At 50.5% G+C, this 24,452-nt stretch overlaps 1 protein-coding gene across 1 annotated transcript in view; it reads left to right on the forward strand.

Annotated features, from left to right (window-relative positions):
* Positions 1-24,452, forward strand: part of GCN1 (GCN1 eIF2 alpha kinase activator homolog) — a gene marked incomplete at its 5' end in the record, with an annotated part of 50,669 nt that overhangs the window by 10,263 nt on the left and 15,954 nt on the right. The window contains 24 exons of the mRNA XM_014537713.1: positions 1,400-1,573; positions 2,822-2,914; positions 4,338-4,413; positions 4,579-4,738; positions 5,952-6,141; positions 6,238-6,362; positions 7,044-7,222; positions 7,504-7,597; positions 8,739-8,852; positions 8,972-9,170; positions 11,210-11,365; positions 11,814-11,995; positions 13,251-13,331; positions 13,662-13,805; positions 14,947-15,074; positions 15,208-15,397; positions 15,604-15,674; positions 16,319-16,484; positions 16,802-16,996; positions 18,014-18,260; positions 18,638-18,759; positions 19,090-19,204; positions 19,922-20,101; positions 23,128-23,348. Coding sequence (XP_014393199.1) covers positions 1,400-1,573; positions 2,822-2,914; positions 4,338-4,413; positions 4,579-4,738; positions 5,952-6,141; positions 6,238-6,362; positions 7,044-7,222; positions 7,504-7,597; positions 8,739-8,852; positions 8,972-9,170; positions 11,210-11,365; positions 11,814-11,995; positions 13,251-13,331; positions 13,662-13,805; positions 14,947-15,074; positions 15,208-15,397; positions 15,604-15,674; positions 16,319-16,484; positions 16,802-16,996; positions 18,014-18,260; positions 18,638-18,759; positions 19,090-19,204; positions 19,922-20,101; positions 23,128-23,348 — 3,602 coding nt within the window. The remainder of the gene's footprint in view (positions 1-1,399; positions 1,574-2,821; positions 2,915-4,337; positions 4,414-4,578; positions 4,739-5,951; positions 6,142-6,237; positions 6,363-7,043; positions 7,223-7,503; positions 7,598-8,738; positions 8,853-8,971; positions 9,171-11,209; positions 11,366-11,813; positions 11,996-13,250; positions 13,332-13,661; positions 13,806-14,946; positions 15,075-15,207; positions 15,398-15,603; positions 15,675-16,318; positions 16,485-16,801; positions 16,997-18,013; positions 18,261-18,637; positions 18,760-19,089; positions 19,205-19,921; positions 20,102-23,127; positions 23,349-24,452) is intronic.

The raw sequence follows: 24,452 nt of genomic DNA on the forward strand, positions 1-24,452 counted from the left end.
CCTACTGGGGATGTGCCCGCAACCAAGGTACATACCCCTGACTGGAATCGAACCTGGGACCCTTCAGTCCGCAGGCTGACACTCTATTCACTGAGCCAAACCGGTCAGGGCCCTCCTATTAGATCTTTAAGGACAAAGTTTTATTCCGGGAGGACCCAGAACCAGAACCTGACACTATATTTCTGAAATCATGAAGGAATGATTTTGATGGGACTGCTTTAAAAGGTGCAGTTTATATAAACTTTACTCTTTACCCACAAGCCCTGCCTTGCTTCAGTGCTGACCAACCTGTCATTGGGCACGGGCATCCACCTCCTTCCCAAACAGCCAGGGGAAGCTTTCCAATCTGTATAGGAGCTTGATCTCCAGGTAAAAATCTCTAATATTGGTTTCCGCCTCTAAGATAGGCTTATATTTTCTTTTTTTGAAAGTTTGAACAGGGGTGAGCTGTGTTTAAAGAAACGTCTGGGAGCCTTAGCAGATTTTGCTCAGTGGATACAGCATTGGCCTGCGGACTAAAGGGTCCCTGGTTCGATTCCAGTCAAGGGCACATGACCGGGTTGTGGGCTTGATCCCCAGTAGGGTGTGTGCAGGAGGCAGCAATCAATGATTCTGTCTCATCATTGATGTTTCTATCTCTCTCCCTCTCCCTTCCTCTCTTGAAATCAATAAAAATATATTAAAAAAGAAACATCTGGGAGATTCCAGAGCCACCTCTAGAGAGGGGATGTTCATTTGTCAGTTGCAATTTTGCTGCATTGATCAGCCTTGATTTGAGATTGAGCAGAGACTTGTTTAGCTTAGTCTCTTCAGCTTGAGCTAGTTCTGCTCTATGCTTTTAAAATAAACATAATGAACCTTTGAAATAAACATTTCTTGGATTCAAGTCCATGACATCATCTGGATGAAATACTTGTTTCATTATGAAATGTTCAGATATACCAGTTTAGTACTTACACGGGTTTAGCTATAGGTTTTACAGATTTCTACTTCTTTTTTTTAAGTGGGCTTAGTTCACTGGTCAATAGTTTGGTTCTAGTTTTGGAATTTGGGTTCAGAGGTCGTCTGGTATGGGGGAAGAGCCCTGGAAACAAATTGGTAGGCTTGAGGTTGGCCCTGGCTCTCTCTCAGACCAGCTGTGTGGCTTTGGGCAACTCACTTAACCTCTCTCGGTCTGTTTCTTTATACATCAAATAAATAGCTGCACTGTTGGGTTAGTAAGGATCCTCTTAGCTCTAAATCGATGTTTGTGGAGTTTGATTTAAGCCCAGGTTCTGATCCCAGTTCTTCCTGGTATTTCACAAGGTAGCTGAGGGGTTTCGTTAGCCACTTCAGACCTGGGTGGGTGACTCCTTCCTGGAGTAGCTTGTCACTCCCAAGAGTTAGGGTACTCCGTAAGGTGCTGGTGCTCTCTCCACAGGTGACACGCTGCTGCAGGCCCTGGACTTACTACCCTTGCTCATCCAGACAGTGGAGAAGGCAGCTTCCCAAAGCACTCAGGTCCCCACAGTCACCGAAGGTGTTGCCGCAGCCTTGCTGCTCTCGAAGCTTTCAGTGGCCGACTCCCAGGCTGGTAAGAGTCAAGAGATGTCCAGGAAGGTCGCAGACAGTGGCCTCTTTCTGAGTCCTTGGGAGGAGTGTTTTGATGTTTAGGATTTTATAGGCTCAGTTTGGCCACTTACTGAATTGGGTCAGCCACACGGCAGCTTGTCATCTGCTGGGAAGAGCCTAAGAGTCACATTGGGTGATGGGAATTCAGCCAGGGCCTCTGTCACTGCCCTCCAAGCTGTGGCCCCAATGCTCTGGGACGGGCTCTTGTTGATAATGCCCAGGCTAACCTGGGTTTAGTAGTGGGACTTTTTTTTTAAATTGGTTATACATTCATACGGTGTACCATGGAAAGCTTCCCTCTAGCCAGCCCGTCTTCCAGCCACTAAGTTCCCCTCGCTGGGCAGTATTACCAGTTTCATCTTGTCAATTTGTCATTGATCAAACACGCTGGGTAACATGCTGTACTAGTATATGCCATGTTATGTACTAAACATAACTTGGAAAAATTTGCAAATGAGTACAACAAAAAGAGCCTTCCCATTCTTTTTTGGGCTACATGGTATTCCGTGCTTTCTTTAGTTTACCTTCTACTCTGCATGCAGACATGCCTGAACTTACTCCTGTGGTTGGGAACGGAGCTCGGCTCTCTTCTTACAGTGTTGTGTGCCATCTGTGTGCATGCCAAGGCACTGGGCTCCCTGGGGGGACGACCTCGCTTCAGCAAATACCAGGCTGTTTCACTCTAGTGGGAGAGAGGAGATGCAAAAAGATGTCTGTCATTTCAAGCAAAATGTGGCATTAATGCTGTTTTGAAGGAGGGATTGCTTTTAGTTTAGGACTGGGTATCAGAAAAGGCTTCATAAAGGAGGGAGCATTTGAACTAGGGCCTGGAAGGCCAGGAGGGATTTCACCCGCTGGACGGGAATAGTCCAGTGTGGGTTCAGACCAGCCCTATTCATGGAAGGGCAAGGAAAGCCCCATGTGTGAACCTCAAGCCTTTCACCTGGCGCAGACGAGGTGGGAATTCCAGATGGGACGCAGCTCATCTGGGCTTCCCTGGGCCGCAGGCAGCCACGGAAGGCTTTCATGCGGGCGGTGATACCGGAAGGACTGGTCTGTTATCAGGCCAGGGAGGGCAGAGAGCCTCGCAGTGACCTGTCCCTGCAGTGGAGGGCCTGTTAGCCAAGCAGCCTGGCAGCTTCAGGATGGAGGGGACCAGCCCTGGGGGACTGGTAAGTTGTGCCAACAGGTGACCTTTTGTTCCTGGCAGAGGCCAAGCTGAGCAATTTCTGGCAGCTGATTGTGGATGAGAAGAAGCAGATTTTCACTTCTGAGAAGTTCCTGCTCCTGGCTTCAGAGGATGGTGAGTTCCCACCCCTGCGTGGACTCAAGGCTGGGACTGAATCTCTCTCTCACTGGAGGGTCCTCAGTGAAGACTCCTCCTTGGCTGCCTGCTTTGCAGAAACGTGGACCAAAGTGGTCTGTCCAGGACCTTGGCTGTGCTGTCCTGGGAATGCATGCATTCCTGTGGGGGGGGCGGGGGCAGTTTATGGAAATAGGGAGAAGTGGGAGATTTGTGGAGACAGCACTGGAGGCTGCGGAGCTGAGATATTAGGTGTAATTATAGCTGATTGGGTAATTGGTGCTGTCTCAGAGGTTTTCCTGCATTAAGAAGCAGTGCGAAGCTCTGGTTGACTCCACGTCCCTCCAGGAGACACAGAAACTACTGGTTTCTATCCTGGAAGAGAGGGAACAGTTGATCTTTAAATGTATGTTTAAAATTCTGGGTCGCCTTGCGGGGCTCTGCCGCTAATTGGTGATTTGAAAGTCTTTTGACTCATAAATCACAACATCCTATTAGTGAGCTATAATTGTTAGTCACTTCTTGATTTAAAAAGGTTTTATATAGGAAATACATTTACATAATTCAAAACAAAAGATCCAAGAGGATCTACAATGAAATTTATATTCCCTACTTTGCTCTCTGGCCGCCCAGTTTCCTGGCCATAGAGAGAACCAGTTTTATTAGCTTCTGTGCATCCTTGATATTTTATTTCTGTACCAGTAAATAAATATCTTTTATATGTTAGTTCTCTACTTTTTTGCACAAGTGGTTGCTTGCCTACTATAAACAATGTGCTATCTAGACTTGGAAATCACTCCACGTCAGCATATAGTGAGTGTCCTCATTCATTTTTAGAGGTGCGTAGTCATTTTTATTTTTATTTATTTTATTTTTATTGATTTCAGAGAGGAAGGGAGAGGGAGAGAGAGAAACATCAATGGGAGAGAATCATTGATCAGCTGCCTCCTGCCAACCCCCTACTAGAAATCGAGCCTGCAACCCGGGCATGTGCCCTTGACTGGAATTGAACTTAGGACCCTTCAGTCTGCAGGCTGATGCTCTATCCACAGAGCCAAACCAATTAGGGCTGCATAGTCATTTTTAATTAATTGAAAGAAAGTGTATATTTTTCCTACTCTACACTGCAACCCGGGTATGTGCCCTTGACCGGAATTGAACTTAGGACCCTTCAGTCTGCAGGCTGATGCTCTATCCACAGAGCCAAACCAATTAGGGCTGCATAGTCATTTTTAATTAATTGAAAGAAAGTGTATATTTTTCCTACTCTACACGCATGTTCATAGTAAGCCAAAAGAGGAAACCCTAATGCGCTGTCATCCCACAGCCAGTGGTAATCACACTTACATTTGGGTGTTCATTGTCCAGTTCTTTCTGGATGTGTTCTGTTTTAAACACACTTGCTGTTTCTCTCCCCTTCTAGCCCTGTGTACCGTGCTGCATCTGACCGAGAGGCTTTTCCTTGACCACCCGCACAGACTCGCCGGCAGTAAAGTCCAGTATGTGAGGCTCGCCTCCCTGTCCCCTGGGGCACCTTTCCCTGGGGCCAGCGGAGGGGACCCTGGCAGGAGCCTGAGAGACGGGGATGGGGTGTAGCAGGGCCGGCTGTGGAGCACCTCCGCCCGGCCTTCTAAAGCCAGGACGGTCTGTCCCTGTCCTCGCAGGCAGTACCACCGGGCTCTGGTGGCCGTGCTCCTGAGCCGCACCTGGCACGTGCGTAGGCAGGCCCAGCAGACGGTTCGGAAGCTGCTGTCTTCTCCCGGGGGCTTTAAGCTGGCGTATGGACTCCTGGAGGAGCTGAAGGCTGTCCTCAGTTCTCACAAGGTGAGGCTCTCAGACCTACCTCACCAACCCTGCTCCTGCCATGGATTTTGGATGGGCTGCTCCTGGGCTGTTTTCATTCACTCACTCACTCACTCACTCAGACTCTGTGATGCCAGAATCTTCTCTCCTGCCCTTAAGCTCCAGTGACACCTGGTTCACACAGTTGACTCTTCAACAGGGTGGGGGTTGGGGCACTGACTGCCCTCACAGCTGAAAATTGGAGTATCACTGCAGTCAGTCCTCTGCATATGTGGATTCCCATATGTGGAGTTGGCCCTTGAACAACTGAACAGCATGGTTTGAACTGTGTGGGCAGTCGAACTGCCTGAGTCCAATTGCATGTGAGTGGACCCGTGCAGTTCAAACCCATGTCCCTCAAGGGTCCACTGCAGTTCTTTTCCTTTTCAGACTCTTTCTTCCCATGCCTTTTCATATGTAGCTCAACCTTTTTATTCTTGAGTTATTGAATAACACTATATTTTAAAGGTACTTTATAATTTTTAAAGCATTTTCTATTCATTCTTCCCTTTGATTTTTCACAATGCCTTTACAAGGCCGACAGGCTTACCACTTTTTTTTTTTTAAATATATTTATTGATTTTTTCCAGAGAGGAAGGGAGGGATAGAGAGTTAGAAACATCGATGAGAGAAAAACATCGATCAGCTGCCTCCTGCACACCTCCTACTGGGGATATGCCTACAACCAAGGTACATGCCCTTGACCGGAATCGAACCTGGGACCCTTCAGTCCGCAGGCCGACGCTCTATCCACTGAGCCAAACCAGTTAGGGTATTACTGCCCGTTTTTTATGTGAGTTGTCCAGGGTTCCAGGAGCTGAAATGACTGGCATAGGGTCAAAGCTGGTGGCTGGCAGACCTGACTCCCACTTCAGTGCATGTTGTGCCCTGCTTCCCTCCCTTCTGAGTCTACTTGAGGTAGTGGTGCCATGACAGACTTGTGGTCATGGGCTGGGTCTCATGGACCAATTTCTGTTTCCTTTCCCAACCGCTGAGCTTTTTATGTGCGAAGTCACGGGTGCTTCCTCCTTCCAGGCACATCTCATAGCCTGCAGGTCCCCATGCAGGAGCTGGGCTTGTTTCCACTTTAGCACGGACCCCTGAGAACAACATGAGCGAGAGGCAGCTTTGTCCCTGGGTGCAAGGCCTGCACAGGGCTCTGAGCTGTGGGGGCTCATGTGTTGTCTTCACGCAGGTGCTGCCCTTAGAGGCTCTGGTGACTGATGCTGGGGAGGTGACTGAGGCCGGCAAGGCCTATGTGCCTCCACGAGTCCTGCAGGAGGCTCTGTGCATCATCTCCAGGGTGCCAGGGCTGGAGGGTGACATCAGCAACACTGAACAGCTGGCCCAGGAGATGCTGATCATCTCCCATCACCCATCTTTAGGTCTGTGGCTGTACCAGGTATGGGAGGGGCAGGGCTGTATTGGGCAGGTACCAGCGGGCTGAGCAGAAGGCCTCAATTTGCCCCCCTCCCCTTCAGTGGCAGTGCAGTCTGGACTCTGGCCAGCACTTCTAGCTAGAATGAAGATTGATCCCGAAGCCTTTATCACCAGGCACCTGGATCAGATCATTCCCAGGATCACCACACAGAGTCCCCTGAACCAGGTGATTGACGCGTGAGTTGGTTCTGGCCTCAGGTCACAATTCAGGAAGGGGAATTCAAAGAAACGGGTGGAGGTGTGAGGAAATGTGGGTTTGGACCCTTGGGTTGCCAGTGATAGAAAATGCAAACTAGTTTGAGCACAAAAGGGAATTTACTGTCTCATTTAACTGCTAAATCCCAGGGTCTGACTGGACAGGAACTCAGATGTCATCCTCAGGACATCGTAGGTGGTGCCTCTTTTACTCTCTGTCTGTGTCTTCATTTGTGTCTTGTATCTGCTTCCCATGATGTGGGCTCCATTCTCCAGTAGTTTTCCCCTTTTTGGTGGTAGGACAGCTGCTAGAGTTCCAGGCTTACAGCTTGTCCTCCATTAGCTCCCGTGGAAGGAGCTTTCCCAGTCATTTCAACTGGCATGGGGTCTCACTGCCCTGGTCAGCCTGACTGGGTGCTATGTTCATCCTGGGCCGGTCCTTTTGGTCGGGGTTACATGCTCACCCTGGAAAGCAGTAATGCTTGCTGAGAAGGCAGGCACCTGCGGCAGCTCTCCTCTCCCGTGGGTATCGCTCAGAAAGCCGGCAGGGACAAGAAGAAGCAGAGTCAGTTGCCAGGGGCACTTAGGGCAGGTGGGACACCTTTCCAGTGCCAGCCTTGGCACATGCTGACTGTCTGTGTTTGTCTGGCAGTCTTCCATGAATGCCATGGGCTCCCTCTCCCTCCTGTCCCCGGACCGGGTCCTCCCACAGCTCATCAGCACCATCACCGCCTCTGTGCAGAACCCCGCACTGCACCAGGTGACACGGGAGGAGTTTGCCATCATGCAGACCCCTGCCGGGGAGCTGTACGACAAATCCATCATCCAGAGGTGAGACACCATTAGACACCAGCCTTACTTTTTCTTGCCTAGAAGATGGAGACAACACCTCCTGTGTAGGGTTGTTGTGAAGAATGAATGAAACCATCCCTCCATTTCTTGGACAAGTGCCTGCTCTGTTCCAGGCACGTGCTTAAGCAAGAGCATGCTGGTATTCAGCACTTTCCTGGTGCATACTTCTTAAAAGCTAGCTGGGATGCCATGGCTGGCGGGAGGCTGAAGGGACTGGCGGCTGTTTTGAAGCTGGCTGATCACTTGCTCTGCTGTTTCAGTGCCCAGCAGGACAGCATTAAAAAGGCCAACATGAAGCGAGAGAACAAAGCTTATTCCTTTAAGGAGCAGATCATAGAGCTGGAGCTGAAGGAGGTGAGTACATGGACGCAGTACGTGCGGGGTGCTGGCCGAGCTTGGTGCCCTGAGGCTGGTGGCATTTCCTGAAGCACATCCACCCTTCCCTTCAGTCATCCCAAGGCCCACGGCACATTCCTCTGATGCCTCCTACCCATGCTGGGTCCTCCTGCCTTGTCCTTTGTTTACCTTTTCTCAGTAGCTTTCTCCACCCCAAACTCAAGGAAAATGAATTTCTCTCTGCTGGGTACTGGCAGCAGTTCATACACTTCCCTGGTGCTGCTTGAATTTCTTGATGGCTGGGACCCATCTTTACTCTGAGCAGCAGGCCCAGGGCCTGGCCCAGTGCAGCCTCTGGGAATCGTTCAAGGCTGTAGTCAGCTTGTTGCACAACGTGTGGTGCACTTTCCTGTCTCAGAGCCTTTGCTCTTCCCTCCGTCTTTATGAGTCTGGCTTCTTCTTGTCTTTCTCAGCCCACATGTCCACGTCTGCTTCTCATAGAGGTGACCGCCCTGCCCACCTATCCAAAGTGGACGCTGCCCTTCTTGGTTACTGTGCATCGTATTTATCCCTTTTATAACATTTGCCAGGATCTGAAGTCATGTTGTTTACATATTTGGTTACATGTTCATTATCTTTCTTCACCCATTACATTGTGTGCCCCGTGAGGGTAGGGACTTGGGCTTATTCCCCACGGTGTCCCCAGCATCTAGAACAGCGCCTGGCACAGTGTAGGTGCCCAGTCCATACTTGTTGAATGAATGAGTGCTTTTTTAGCCTTTTTCAGCTGTAAGCTTATACTGGGGAAGAGAGGGTTTGTAGGGAGGGGTGTGGCAGGAGGGGAGGCTGAAGTTTTGATTCTGAAGCTGTGTGGACCAGAATGCCCTTTTCAGCCCATTGAGGGACTTTTCATTTCTCTAACGTATAAAAGGCCTTCCTTGGTTTATCAGTAGAGAATCCAGTAAGAAATCACTTCTCTGTTCTGTAGGAGCCAGGTGGCTGTGGACTTTGTGGGAGGTGGGGAGACCACATGCTGGGTTTGGGGCACCAGTCACAGACTGAGAGCTGACATGGTACTGACTGTGGAGCCAAGCTTGCCCTCTGGTGGGGAGGGAGGTCTGTTCCCTGGAGATGGAATTGCTTTGCACATTGCCTTCAGGAGATAAAGAAGAAGAAAGGCATCAAAGAGGAGGTGCAGCTCACCAGCAAGCAGAAGGAGATGCTGCAGGCCCAGCTGGACAAGGAGGCGCAGATCCGGAGGCGGCTGCAGGAGGTGAGTGGCTGCTGCCACCACACGTCCGTCCGTGAGTGTGCCGGACAGCCCAGGCCTGCTCCTGGCTGCCCCAGAGCAGGGCCCCGCTGACCTGCCTCCTGGGGCGACTCTGCTTGCAGCTGGACGGTGAGCTGGAGGCAGCACTAGGACTGCTGGACACCATCCTGGCCAAGAACCCATCTGGCCTGACCCAGTACATCCCTGTTTTGGTCGACTCTTTCCTGCCCTTGCTGAAATCTCCTCTGGCCGCTCCCCGGATCAAGAACCCTTTCCTGTCCTTGGCTGCCTGTGTCATGCCCCCTCGACTCAAGGCTTTGGGTCAGTCCTTGTTTGCGGGCTGTGAGCATGGCCCCAGGCAGGTCGGGAGGTGGGTGGGGGATGCCCCTGAACACTGGTGGGGAGTCATGTGGTGACTTAGGCTACTGACTTTTGTTCCCATACGGAAGTAGCCTTAGGACCAACATGGTGCCTCTCCTCTCTCCTGTTCTATGTCTGCTATGCCTTCACTCTGAGGCCCAGGGTTTAGATGTTAGTCAGTGTGATCTTTTTTTTAAAAAAATACTTTGTTATTGAGAATTATTTTTTAATATATATTTTTATTGATTTTAGAGAGGAAGGGAGAGAGATAGAAACATCAATAATGAGAGTCATTGATCAGCTGACTTCTGTATGCCCCCCACTGGGGATCAAGCCCACAACCCGGGCATGTGTCCTGACTGGGAATTGAACCGTCATCTCCTGGTTCATAGGTCAGTGCTCAAGCACTGAGCCATGCCGGCTGGGCAGTCAGTGTGGTCTTTCTATAGCAGTTTTAAAACTAGGAAGTCAAAGTCAGAGGCAGTGGGGGTGGTTTGGTGCCATGTGGCTAGTTAGTGGGGCCTAGAGCTCCTGAGCAGCCATGTGTCAGTGATGAGAGGTCTCTGGTTTTCAGCTTTCTGTTCGCTGTGGTGAAACAAAGCTCAGGTAGGGTGGCTGGGAATTGAGCAGACTTCCTTCCTAGCCTAAAGGGAACGTTCCCATGAGTGAGGCTAGAATAAGAACCGTCTGAGTGAAAAATGAGTTCTGGAAAAATGAATCTGAAAGGAAATAGGCTAATGTTTGTCAGAGGGGAGGGGGACTGGGGAACTGGGGGAAAAGGTGAGATTAAGACGTACAAATTGGTAATTACAACATAGTCATGGGGATGTAGAGAACAGCATAGGGAATGTAGTCATTAATAGTGTAATAACTGTGTATGGTGCCAGGTGGGTACTGGAAATACCAGGGGAACACTTTGTAAAGTATATGAGTGTCTAATGACTATGCCATACACCTGAAATTGAGACAAAATAATATTGAATGTAAACCGTAATTGAAATCTATATATATAAACGACTAAGCGACTGGCCGACTGGACAGTAGGTATGACACACACTAACCACCAGGGGTCAGACGCTCAACGCAGGAGCTGCTGAGCGACAGCAACTTTGCAGAGTGCCGTCTCACACTCTGGGGCCCCTCAGGGGATGTCACACTGCCGGTTTCGGCCCGATCCCTGCAGGCCAGGCCAAGGGACCCCACCTGCCGGAGGGACCCCGCTCACTCCACAGACGCTCTTTGAGCCCTGGTGCTGCCCTAGATTTGGCCAGCTGGGGAGGGACCTCGGGAGGTTGGCTCCAGGGTGTGTCCAGCCCGTCTCGCCCAGTCCCACCCCGCAGTCCACCTAATTAATTTCCTTTTTTTTTAAAAAATATATTTTATTGATTTTTTACAGAGAAGAAGGGAGAGGGATAGAGAGTTAGAAACATCGATGAGAGAGAAACATCGATCAGCTGCCTCCTGCACGCCCCCCAGTGGAGATGTGCCCGCAACCAAGGTACATGCCCTTGACCAGAATCGAACCTGGGACCCTTGAGTCCGCAGGCCAACGCTCTATCCACTGAGCCAAACTGGTTCGGCTAATTTCCTTTTAATGTGCACGAATCCGTGCACCAGGCCTCTAGTATAAAATAAAAAAGAGTCTGGAAAAAGGTTCTGAGTCGGTGCATATGGCGCCTGCCAGAACTGTTACCTGCCTGCTGGGCTTGCTGCTTGGAAGGTGGGAGCACCATGCGAATAGAGCTTTGCTCTTGGCTGAATACGCTTGGGTGGCTCATGCCTCCTTTCAGCGTACTTTTAATTTCTTAGTGTCAGGACACCTCCCTGCCTGCCTACCCTTCGGTGCTGTCATGAAGAGGAAATGGAAGTTTAGGTTAAGGACTTTTGGGCACAGCAGCATTGATTACTATTAAGTCAGAGGGACATGGCACCTCTGTGCTGGGCCAGATTCTTCGTGTCTGTGTGGGTCATCCCCGCTGCATCTCTTCTCTTGGGTACAGGCACCTTGGTGAGCCACGTGACTCTGCGCCTGCTGAAGCCAGAGTGTGCCCTGGATAAGTCATGGTGCCAGGAAGAGCTGTCGGTGGCTGTGAAGAGGGCGGTGACCCTGCTGCACAGCCACACCATCACCAGCACGGTGCGCAAGGGTGAGCCAGGTAAGGGCGGCGCAAAGGACACTCGGTGGCATGAGCTGGTGCAGGGAGTGTGTGAGCTGCCTCATCCCCTGGGCTTCCTGAGGCTGTGGCCATTGGCGAGTCTCCGCCCTCCTTGCCTTGGTTTCCGATCTGAAAAACGGGGTGGGGGGAGTTGGACCAGTGGAGGGTTTCTGAGTCCAGTCCTGGTCTGTGAGCTGCTGTAACCCCATTGAGGGTTCACTTCTTGTCACTGGAATAGACTTGTCTGTTTAACTCACGTTCTGGAACTGGGCAGTGTTTGGGGTGGGAGCAGGCTTGGCTTTCATCCCTGCTGTCATACTGTGTGCTTCTGAGTGTCAGAAAGGGCCTCTAGCTTTCCCCCCTGCCCATTTGCCCTGAGGATGGAAACAGGCAGCAGTGACAAGTGCCCTGCCCTGCCTGCAGGATCATGTCTGCTTGTTGCTCACAGATGCTGCACCCCTGTCCGCGCCAGCCTTTTCCTTCGTCTTCCCATTTCTGAAGATGGTGCTGACCGAGATGCCCCACCACAGTGAGGAGGAGGAGGAGCGCATGGTTCAGATTCTTCAGATCCTCACTGTCCACGCCCAGCTGAGGGCCTCACCCAGCAACCCGCCTGGGCGCGTGGACGAGGTTGGCAGGACACCTTAGCTCTCCCTTGGGCTGGAGGGGGTTGGGAGGCAGGGGCTTTCGACACTTCCTGGCCCATCAGTAGTTCTGGTGGGGCCTGGAGTGTGTGCTTATACAGTAGCAGCTTTTGGTAGGAGAACCCAAATGTTCTTTACAGGTCTCCACACTCCTGTTTGAGTTTCTAACCCAAAGAAGTTGAAGGATTTTGAATTAGTTTATTGTGTTTGTTGTATTTCTAACTCAGAAGATAACACTGGCCACTTTCCCTTTGACTTACGATTATGAGATTGGATCTTTTTAATAGATTATGTTCTAAAAGTTTGCCAAAATCATGCATATATTTTTTTTTAAATACATTTTTATTGATTTCTGAGAGGAAGGGAGAGAGGGATAGAGATCAGTCCGCAGGCTGATGCTCTATCCACTGAACCAAACTGGCCAGGGCAATCATGCATATTTTTAAAAATTCCAACAATACAGAAGAAAAAAAAATTGCCACTTTCCAGAGGTAATGGTTATACCCTTGTGGGCCTTTCTTTATGCACACGCAGAACTCACCCCCCCCCCCCCCCCCCCCCCCCCCCCCCCCTAAAGCAGATACTCTGGGTCTCCTTCCATGTCAGTGCCTGTGGGTCTGTTTTATTGATTTTGCAGGCTGCATGGGATTTAGTGCTGTGGGTGCACTATGTTTTAGTGATGACTCTACCTGTGATGCGTATTATAAGGCTGTTTCCAACTTTGCCTTATTTTGAACTGCACAGTGGTGTGACCTCTATGTATATGCTTCTTGCACACCCATGTGAACATTTCCATAGGGACAGATTCTTGGGCGTGGAATTGCTCGGTGATGTGGTACGTTCTGAGCTCCATCCTCACTAGGAGTTAGTTCCCTTTTCTCCAAAGCGAATGCAGCCTCAGATAATGTTCATCTTGCCAACAATGAGTGAAAGAATGGGATCTCCTTTTATTTTGCGTTTCTTGACTGACTTGTAAAGTTAAGTATCCATATGTTTATGGGACACCTGTATTTCATATCCTGTGAATTTCAAGCAAGTTTCAGAATGAATTTAATTTTGAGTCCCTGAGGATCATGGTTCACTGGGGTTGGCTAGTGTGGGTTCAGTTGTAAGCCTGATGGGGTTCCTACAGGAGAGTTGGCCAAAAGACCTAGAATGCTCTGCTGTGGCTTCACGTGCCACCGGGCCTGGTTACAGCCTATCCCCTCACCTCACCTGACTTACCTGCTCTTCTCTCCTAGAACGGCCCGGAGCTGCTGCCTCGCGTGGCCATGCTGCGCCTTCTGACTTGGGTGATCGGGACGAGCTCTCCCCGCCTGCAGGTGATCTGGGGTTCAGTTGGCTGTCGCTGTGACTCAGTTTGTGACCCTGACCACAGGTCCCGGTGTTTGGGGTTGAGTCCTACTTCCCTTTCTCAGCCCTCAACCTTTGGACTTGAGCAGAAAGAAGGGCTGCTTTTGAGAGCCAGCCTGACTGCTCAGTTAGTGAAGGGTCCTGCCCCTGGTTTTGACCAGTGCTGGGGTCTTAGCGCTGTTGTGGCTTGGGGTGGGCATTCTCAATTCAAACCCCTCTCTGGGTCCCTGGCCTCTGCCTGACTCTGTAGGAGTAAACAGTTTGCTGAACTGAGCCGAGTGTGTCAATGTTTTCCTTAGGTTCTGGCTTCCAACGCCTTGACCGCCCTGTGTGCCAGCAGCAGTGGCAAGGATGGCTGTGCCTTCGCAGAGCAGGAGGCGGTGGACGTGCTGCTCTGTGCCCTGCAGTCCCCGTGTGACAGCGTGCGGGACACCGCGCTCCGGGTGCGGGCTCACTTCCCCTCGAGGCCACCGTGGCATCCCTAGTGCAAGTGTTTAAGCTGAGGAGATGCCTCAGATTTGTACAGTGTGTTTTGGAGGCACAGAGAAGAGGTCACAGGGTGTGGGTCGGCTCGTTCTAGGAATTGGAGCGACGGGACAGTTTTGCTGTGTGGCTGTCTTATTTTTTCTTCACCTTGGAAGACTTCACCTGATTTGTAAACTGGAATGTGGATCTTGGTACTTTTATAGGACAGCTATAACTCATAGGATTAGTTCATTTCTTTATCCCACCAGCTTGTACGTGGCTTTTTGGTATTTTTGGACCAAAAACTAAAAGATCCCTCGGGAGCATGAGACAGTGGTTCCCAAATGCCAGTCTGTAGCTCCCTATTGACCGGCGACAGAGTTTTCACTGGTCCTTGGTAGAATCTGGCAAACGATGGCAGTATGGTAAATTGTCCTTAAAGACAAAACAAAGAGATTGTCCTTTTTTTGAGGTTTAATCTGTCTTGCATATTTAGTTAAATATTTAAGTTTTACATTAAGAAAGAGTCTATTATTACATACCATCATTTCACAAAAGAAAAGCCATTTATTTTTATTTATTTATTTTTTTAAAATATATTTTATTGATTTTTTACAGAGAGGAAGGGAGAGAGATAGAGAGTTAGAAACATCGATGAGAGAGAAACATCGATCAGCTGCCTCCTGCACATCTCCTACTGGGGATGTGCCCGCAACCCAGGTACATGCCCTTGACCGGAATCGAACCTGGGACCTTTCAGTCCGCAGGCCGACGCTCTATCCACTGAGCCAAACCGGTCGCGGCAAGAAAAGCCATTTAAAGAGACAGAGATGCTAGTGAGCTGAGCTGATTCACAGCACTCCCTAGACCAGTGATGTCCAGGGGAATGTCCTGCGGTGATGGAAATAGGTCTGTGCTGTCCAGTGCTGTAGCTGCTAGCCAATGTGTAGCTATTGAGCACTTGAGATGTGGCTGATACAATAAGGAATTGTAATTAATTTTAATTGATTTAACTTTGAAGACCCACACGTGGCTATAGCCCTAGAGGGAGGCAAGGAGGCAAGTCAGGGCTCCTCTGAAAGGTTGCGCCTCACATGGTTCAATCTTACACCCTCGCAGGGGCTGATGGAACTCCACATGGTATTGCCAACGCCTGATACTGACGAGAAGAATGGCCTAAATCTTCTGCGGAGGCTCTGGGTGGTCAAGTTTGACAAGGAGGAGGAGATCCGGAAGCTGGCTGAGAGGTGAGAGCCCTCTTAGGGAATGACTGAGCCCAGTGTGCTCAGCCTGCAGTGAGAGAAGGGCTGGGTGGTTGGGTTTGCCAGGGCAGGTGCTATAGATCCGTGTCTGACCAGCCCCACCCTTTGGCTTGCGTAGGCTCTGGTCGACGATGGGCCTAGATTTGCAGCCAGACCTCTGCTCCTTGCTGATTGACGATGTCATCTACCACGAGGCAGCTGTGAGGCAGGCCGGGGCTGAAGCCCTCTCCCAGGCCGTGGCGCGGTACCAGCGGCAGGCGGCCGAGGTGATGGGCAGGCTCATGGAGATTTATCAGGAGAAGCTCTATGTGAGTAGCCTATGTGTCCTGGGCAGTCTGGGTGGTGTGAGGGTAGGTCAGACTCTGCTTAGCCTCGGACTTGCTCCAGACAGGAGTCTTGGAGCTCACTGTGGCTCAGGGTGGCTGTGACTGGTCACAGCCTCACACTCGGGTCACTGGCTTGCCCGGCTTGTTGGGGAGAGCACTGCAGCTCATCTGTCAACTGTCTGTTGCAGCGGCCGCCCCCAGTGCTGGATGCTTTGGGACGAGTTATCTCAGAATCTCCTCCAGATCAGTGGGAAGCCAGGTATGACAGCTGTTCAGTCTTGTTCTGTTCAGAGCTGCCTGAGAGGTAGCAGGTTGGCTGCGCTGGTGATGTGAGGAGGCATCACAGATTAATTGAACAGGGGAGGAGAGGATAGGACCTCCCTCAGAGTCAGAGACCGGAATTCAGGTGCTGGCTTCCTCCATGCTGGCCACTGGCCGGGGCCCGTCTCTCCTTTCCTCCAGGCCTCCAGGTCCTAAGGGGTCCTTGGGGACCGCCTTACTGCTCTGTAACTAAAGAGAAGAGTAGCACTTTGCTTTTGTAGAATATGTCCATTTCCGAGTGACTTCAGATCCGATTCCTTTACCTCTCTTCTCTCATAACCTGCCCTGGAGGTAATGGGGTAGGCATTGCACTCGTGGGGGGAAACAGAGGCAGAGTTGGTCATCCTGTGGGAGGAAAACTCTGAGCAGATGGCAGGTTTCTATTTGACAAGTGGGCTGCTCCAGATCATTGTGTAGATCAGTGGGTAAGCCCTGGGCAGTGGGATTGTGCTGTGCTCTGCCTTGCAAAGTGGTACTTGCTGTTGGCGATTCCCTCCTTGTGACTAACAGAGCAGATCCCAGCTGCAGAGGCGGCCCCTGGCCAGCCCTCGCCTCCCTGACACGCTCCCATTGCTTTCCCAGGTGTGGCCTGGCTTTGGCCCTGAACAAGCTCTCCCAGTGTTTGGACAGCTCTCAGGTGAAGCCACTCTTTCAGTTTTTTGTCCCTGATGCCCTCAACGACCGAAACCCTGATGTCCGGAAGTGCATGTTAGATGCGGCCCTTGCGACACTCAACGCCCACGGGAAGGTAAAGATTTCCGCCACTGAGGGGCTGGGGAGAAGGCTGAGCTGAGCGATGGTGACAGGGAGGCCGAGTGCCGGAAATCCTGCACATCACTTGCCCATGGAAAATTCCATTTGTATTTATTTTGAACCAAAAACGACCCCAAAAGGGAATTAAATTCTTACAAGTCTGCTGCAGTCTTGCCAGAAAACTGGGAGGCGCTGGCGTTCTTGGTGGGCTTGTCAGGGCAGCTGTTCCAGCAGATTCAGGCTTGGACCTCGGGCAGACTGTCAGCCCAGACATAGCCTGTGGGGTGGAGGTGAGCCCTGGGTGCTCTCCAGGAAAACGTCAACTCGCTGCTGCCGGTGTTCGAGGAGTTCCTGAAGAATGCGCCCAACGATGCCAGCTATGACGCTGTGCGGCAGAGTGTGGTGGTCCTCATGGGCTCCCTCGCCAAGCACCTGGACAAGAGTGACCCCAAAGTGAAGCCCATCGTTGCCAAGCTCATTGCTGCCCTTTCCACCCCCTCCCAGCAGGTACCTGCCACCCGAGACATGACTGGGGGGAGGCAGTGGGATCCTAGGGAGTTGGGTATCAGGGTCCCAAAGGCCCAGCTCTCTGCAAGAATTTGTCCCCTCTCTTAGGGGACAGCCTGGCTTAGAATGAAGAGCACCTCCAAGCGGGGAATTACTGTGTTATTTGTTCTGGTAGACATCCTAGATGTTTTCATTCTTTTCTACTCATTTTCTAACGGTTGTTTGGTGTGTTTTTATTTTTTCATTTAGTATAAACTTGGCACTGGGGATACCAAGATTTAAACAAAACACAAAGTGGCTGCCTCTTGTGTCAAGTTTTTTTCTGACCTTCTCTACATGTTTGTTACATGTTTCAGGGGCCCTTTAATGCAGCCTCCAAGCCACAGTGCAAGACTTTTTTTTATTTTTAAAAACACATTTATACATTTTGCAGCTTACACTTTGGACTACCTAGAATGTCCTCATCAAGTGCAGGCCACACATGCGAAGGTCCTGCCTCGGCCCAGGTAGCATGACACTTTGCTAAGTTTGACAACTGGGAGACGTGGGCCATTTTTATGGAGGCACAGTAGCGTGCTTTTTCCTGGATCTTATTCTGTGAGTGGGTTTAGTCTTCCTGGAGCTTCCCACCCACCCTGACCTAGGTTCTCCCTTTATTTATTTATTTTTATTTTTTAAATATATTTTATGCACACGCCCCCGGCCGGAACCGAACCTGGGACCCCGCAGTCCACAGGCCGACGCTCTATCCATTGAGCCAAACCGGTTAGGGCAGGTTCTCCCTTTAGACCAGAAAGAGTACCGTGATGGCTGATGCTGTCGTCACTAACAGATATAGTGTGCACCCTAAAGGGGTCCACGTCACACGTGAATGCGTAACACTGCTTTTCTGACACTCTGTTGTCTGACAGACAGTGGCTAAGATGGGGCTTGGGGCATCTAGTGGGGAGGTGCTGTGTAGGACTGCCAGCCCCCAGGAAAGGCTGTGGTTCCTGACGTGGCAGGCCCCTCCTTTAGGTCCAGGAGTCCGTGGCCAGCTGCTTGCCGCCCCTCGTGCCCGCTGTCAGAGAGGATGCGGGAGCAATGGTCCAGAGGCTTATGCAGCAGCTGCTGGAGTCGGACAAGTATGCCGAGCGCAGGGGGGCCGCGTACGGGCTGGCGGGCCTGGTGAAGGGCCTGGGCATTCTGTCGCTAAAGCAGCAGGAAATGATGGCAGCGCTGACCGATGCCATCCAGGATAAGAAGAATTTCCGCCGGCGAGAGGGTGAGTGTCTCTCAGGCCCCGAGGCTGCCAGAGGGAGGACTCTGGCCTTTCCTTCCCCTCCGATGGGCTGGTGTTTGCACTACAGAGGGACAGCTGTGTGTGACTCATGTTATCTGGGCCTTGCTGTTGTGGCCTGGCCTCGCTTAAGTCAGCAGTATCCTTAGCTGAGAGAGATTTTGCCTTTCTGGCTGTTAGTGCCAAGAAGTCATGGATGGATTTCCTTCCCTTTCTGCTCAGCCATGTCTGTGCTGGTGGGGGAGGCAGAGGGTGCTGCTGCTTCATGGGGCAGCCACGTCAGTCCCACAGCTGCCCCGAGTGTTTCCAGAAGGTGAGGAGGTTGCAGGGACGTTGTCCCAGCTGTCCACCTTCTTCCCCAGGAGCCCTCTTCGCATTCGAGATGCTCTGCACCATGCTGGGGAAGCTCTTCGAGCCGTACGTGGTTCACGTGCTGCCCCATCTGCTGCTGTGCTTCGGGGATGGGAACCAGTATGTACGTGAGGTAAGTCCTGAGGCTGCACATGAGACCTGCTGGCCGCGGCTGTGAGACTCAGCAGGGAGGCTGAGGTGGTGTAAAGCCCCACTAACAGATCTAGTGTGCACCCTGATGGGGTCCACGTCACCGTACCTTGGGCCCCAGTTATTGGTCTGGACTCCCCTGATTCCCTGTAAATTACTGAAGCTTTATGAGATGAGAAACCATGTCGCACAGGGGCTGACACAGGAGACTCCTCAGTAAGTGCTGGTTACCGGGGGGAAGACTTGGTCTAGAGTCAGGCCTTGATCCTTGGTTGGGTGAGGAGGCCCCTGAACGTTTTTTCTCCTCCTTGAGGCTGCAGATGATTGTGCCAAAGCTGTGATGAGCAACCTGAGTGCTCACGGGGTGAAGCTAGTGCTCCCCTCCTTATTGGCTGCCCTGGAGGAGGAATCCTGGAGGACCAAAGCCGGTGAGGCCACTCTCTTCCGTGCCTTTGTCCCAACTTCCTGTCCCAAACACTGCCCTCAAGGGGTCCCAGGTAGCCATGTGTGTGCTTCCCAGCCCAGAGATGATAAGGCCAAGACTGCTGTTGGGCAGCCCAGTCCCTCAGTAGCTGGTATGCTTTGCTTACCTGCAAAGAGCAGGCCTCTGACAGAAGATGCAGCCCTAAATCAGGAAATCCCGAGCTTTAAAGCTTGTCTGTGGCTAGTTTAGTGATTTTTAAAGCTTTCTCCCCATTAAACCCTTTTTTAAAATGTAATCTTATCTGTGACCCTAATATGCAAGAGATTTAAGCAGAGCTACTCTGGTTTGCGGAAGGTCAAGGTCTGGGCCCCTTGCACTTGGTGTCTTTCCCCTGGGTCCCTCAGGCTTTGCCCTGCAGTTTGAAAAATCACAAATCAAAATTAGTTCCCTCATTTGTGGCTGAGGAGACTGAGGCCAGAGAAATGCAGTAAATTGGCCTTGGATCACAGCCAGGACTAAGCCAGGTCTTCCTGATCCTGGGCTCTGCTGGATGCCGTCCTCTGCCCTCTGCCCTCTGCCCTCTGCCCTCTACCCTCTGCCGGGGGACTGCTTGAGCACAGCCTGCAGAGGACCAGGCTGGTTGTCCCTTGCCTGGCAGCAGCCAGGTGACTGTTGGCCTGTACTGAGCGATTCTACACCGGACGTGTGTCTGCCTCTGCAGGGTCGGTGGAGTTGCTTGGGGCAATGGCTTACTGTGCTCCCAAGCAGCTGTCCTCCTGTCTGCCCAACATCGTGCCCAAGCTCACAGAGGTGCTGACCGACTCCCACGTCAAAGTGCAGAAGGCCGGACAGCAGGCGCTCAGGCAGATTGGCTCCGTCATCAGGAACCCGGAGATCCTGGGTAGGCCTCTCGCACAGTGGGCAGTGGCCCTGCTCCTCCTCCTGTCCCTGGACACTGCAGGGAACATGCTGAGGATAAGTTCACAGTGAAAGAAACTCTAAATTCTGGAAGCTCTTTTCCTAGACTAAATGGTAGTTAGGAAGTGGTGGGTCTTCCTGCTTGTCTGGAGCAGTTGTCATTGACTGCACAGGTAGGGAAACTGAGTCAGCAGCTCAGAAGCACCTTGACAGAGAGCTCTGTGTGCTAAGCTGAGTCCGAGGTCAACAGAATTGACTGACAAGCTCTGGACCATCTCAGACCATCTCAGTATCATCCGATGTGTTAGGATCTTCGGGAACTTTCTGATCTCATTCCAGGAGACATGAGATAGAGGGGAAGGTAAGGGACAGTTATTCCCCTTAACTGTGCTCTTAGTGTGGTTCATTCTTGAGTGTTGGGAAGAGGTTGATTTCTAGAAATAAAACCTAGCCAGCTACCTTGTTAAATTGTAAACTTCACATGTTAAATTTTAAGCTTCAGCATTGGAGCCTCAGTGCCATTCAGTGTAGCTCAGCCCAGGTATAACTAGATTTTTCTTTTGTTCAGAAAATTATGGGAATTTTTGTTTTTTAGATTAATAGGTGTACTTGGATTTTGTTGGTTTTTACAATGTCTAACAGCCTTGGGGACTGGCAAGGCCCGGAACAGTCTCATCTCTACTGAATGGGTAGAAGTTCCTTTCTTCTTCTTTTTTAAAATATGTTTTTATTGATTTTTTTTTATTAATAATTTTTATTTCTTAAAGTATTAAAAAGAGTATTACATATGATGCCTTTTTTCCCTCCCCTTGACATACCCCGGCCCCTACCCCCCTGGTGTCTTGTGTCCATTCGTTAATCTTATATGCATGCATATAAGTCCTTCGGTTGATCTCTTAATCCCCCCCCAAACCTTCCCCAGGCTTCCCACTGTAGTTTGACAGTCTGTTCAATGTTGGTCTGCCTCTGCATCTACCCCTGTTCATCAGTCTATACTGGTCCCCATTATCTGTCCCAACCTCACTGGAGCAGTCCCAACCTCACCGGGGCCGTCTCAGCCTCACCGGGGCCATCCCAACCTCACCGGGGCCGTCCCGACCTCACCGGGGCCGTTTCAACCTCACTGGGGTTGTCCTGACCTCACCAGGGCCGTCCCAACCTCACCAGGGCAGTCTCGACCTCACCAGGGCCGTCTCGATCTTTCCGGGGGCATCTTATTGATTTTAGAGGAAGGGAGAGAGAGAGAGAAACATCAGTGATGAGAGAGAATCATAGATCAGCTGCCTCTTGCACGCCACTTACTGGGGATTGAGCCCACAACCCACCCGGGCATGTGCCCTTGACCGGAATCGAACCTGGGACCCTTCAGTCCTCATGTCGACGCTCTATCCACTGAGCCAAACCGGCTAGGGCTAGAAGTTCCTTTATTCTGAGAATCCAACCTGGTGGGTTTTTTTTTAATTGACATATAATTTGCGTAATATAAAGTTCACTTTTTAAGAATGTACAGTTCATGCCAAACCGGTTTGGCTCAGTGGATAGAGCGTCGGCCTGTGGACTGAAAGGTCCCAGGTTCGATTCCGGTCAAGGGCATGTACCTTGGTTGTGGGCACATCCCCAGTAGGAGGTGTGTAGGAGGCAGCTGGTCGATGTTTCTCTCTCATTGATGTTTCTAACTCTATTCCTCTCCCTTCCTCTCTGTAAAAAATCAATAAAATATATTAAAAAAAAAAAAAAGAATGTACAGTTCAGTGGTTTTTACATGTGAGCATCACACTTTTTAGTTCCAGGGCATTTTCCATCACCTCCAAAAGAAACCCCATACACATTGGCATTCATTCTTCATTTTCTCCCCTCCCCCAGCCCCAGCCAGATCGATTTCTTGTCTCTGTGGGTTTGCCAATTTTGGACGCTTCATGTAAATCATACAATAAGTGGCCTTTTTTGTCTGGCTCCTTAGCATAATGTTTTCAAGGTTCACCCATGTTGTACCCTGTATCAGTACTTCATTCCTTTTTATGGCCCAGTGATATTCCGTTGTATATATGGACCACATTTTGTTTATCTGTTTATTCGTTGATGGGTATTTGGTTGTTTCCTCTTTTTGCCTGTTAAGAACAGTGCTGCTGTGAACCTTTGGGTACACGGTTTTTTATAGACATGTTTTTAGTTCCCTTGGTTAGATACCAGGAATGGGATTGCTGGGTCCTATAGTAACTGCTTAACTATTTGAGTCACTGCTAGACTGTTTTCCAAAGCAGCTGTACCATTTGACAGTCCCAGCAGCAGTGTCTGAGAATTCCAGCTGCCAGCACCCTATTGTCTGCAAAACCAGCACTGGTTACAGCCATCTTAGTGGGTATGAAGTGGCATCTCATTGACTTTGATTGCATTTTCCTAATGACTAATGATGTTGAACATCGTGTGCGTATTGGCCATTTGCATATCTTCTTTGGAGAACTGTGCAAATCCTCTGCCTATTTTTAAATTGGATTATTAGTTTTTTTAAATTGTTGACCACCAGCCTGGGGCTTTATAGTGGTTGAATTCCCTGGGCTTATGGAAAAGGTAAACCAGGTTTTCCTCTTGGAATTACTTCTGCGGGGTTGATGGTGTTGAATTTGAGAGCTCATTTTATCTGGGCCTAGCAGCTCTGAGCGTGGGGTGCTTCACTCCCCTCACTGGTTCAGGGGCCTTTGTTTTCCCAGTTTTTCACAAAACCACTTTGGGTTGCTGCTTCCAGAATAGGGATTATGGTGCCTGAGCAGCTCTCTCAGTGGAGGCCCAGCAGCTCAGGACCCATGGAAGCCTGCCCACAGGGACTCCACCAGAGCACAGCTTTGCAGTGCAGAGAGGTGACAGCTGTCGCCTCCAACCAGTCCCTCCTGTTGGAGCAAGGATTGCTCTTCGCAGACAGACTGGCTTCCCAAGCTGGTGACTTGTGAGGCTCCAGGGAGCAGTTGCGCTGACTCCCTTCTCCTCGATCCCTGTCTCTGTTTGGATATGCAGCCATTGCCCCCGTCCTGCTGGATGCCCTGACGGACCCTTCCAGGAAGACCCAGAAGTGCTTGCAGACCCTCCTGGACACCAAGTTTGTCCACTTCATTGATGCCCCGTCCCTGGCCCTCATCATGCCCATTGTCCAGAGAGCCTTCCAGGACCGTTCCACGGACACGCGGAAGATGGCAGCCCAGATTATTGGCAACATGTACTCCCTGACCGACCAGAAGGTAGCAGCCTAGCTGGGGCTGGCAAGGACAGACCAGCAGATGCTGGTTTGGGGCACAGAGTCCTTGCACAGGAGACGCGGGAGTGGAGCACACATGCATTGGGTCCCTGATTGTGTTTGGGGCAGATGTGGACCATTGTGGCGTGGAGGGTGGAAATGTAGGTTCTCTCGGCATCTTGCAGAGTAGCGTTTGGGTCCTCTTTAGCCCAGTCCTCAGGTGAGGCCCCTCCCAGTGGGCCCCTTTTACAGGTTGGGGTACAGGAAAGGTCCAACCTCACCTTTGACCTTTCAGGAGTGTGGGGAAAGTGGCTGAGGCTTTGACTGCTTGCAGTGTTTTCTTGTGTCAAGCATTTGCTTCTGTAAGTCTCTCGGGAAATTAGGGGAGATTGATCTTGTTTGTTTGCTTCCTTGTTCCTGAGGCCTTGCTTGTGTGATCTCTCCATCTACCTCACTTCTGCTTGCTTTACTGAGCTGTGGGCACAATAGAGAAAGTGGGAAGGTTATAGCAATCCTAGAAAATCTGGGAAATTGAAAAACTGAAAAAATAAAAAATGTTATCCATAGTCCTCCAACACTAAAACAATTTCTCTTAATGTTCTTTATTACATTTTAAAAATTATATTCCTGAGCATCAACTTATTTCCGAGTTATAATGAGTTATTCATAAAACTGATTTTAATAATTGTGTAATATTCCAATAAGTTTACGTACTATAACTTATGTAATCCTGTCGTTGGTCATATAGTAACCAGAGTTTTTTGCCATTTTAAATGTTGCTGCTGTGAACATAAGGCTTTTTCTATATTTAAAACTGTTCCCTAAGGCTGAATGCTATATTAAGAGACATAAACCTTTTAAGGTGAAGAAAGGGAAGATGATATTGCAATTCTGAAAGGAAAATGCAGAAATAATTTCCTAAAGATCCCAGAGGCTGGGCCGGCCTTGGTCCTAGGAGGAGGGCAGGAGGGGTAAGAGCACTGCACTAGCTGGTGGCTCTCTCGCCCTCCTGAAGGTGGCCTCGGGTCCCTTGGAGGTTTCCCCTTCCCCTCCTTGTTCGGGGAGCACCCCTTCCAAGTGCTCCTTGTCAGCAGAATGGCGAGGTCAG

Source organism: Myotis brandtii, unplaced genomic scaffold (assembly GCF_000412655.1).
Source record: "Myotis brandtii unplaced genomic scaffold, ASM41265v1 scaffold181, whole genome shotgun sequence".
Taxonomy (NCBI): Eukaryota; Metazoa; Chordata; class Mammalia; order Chiroptera; family Vespertilionidae; genus Myotis; species Myotis brandtii.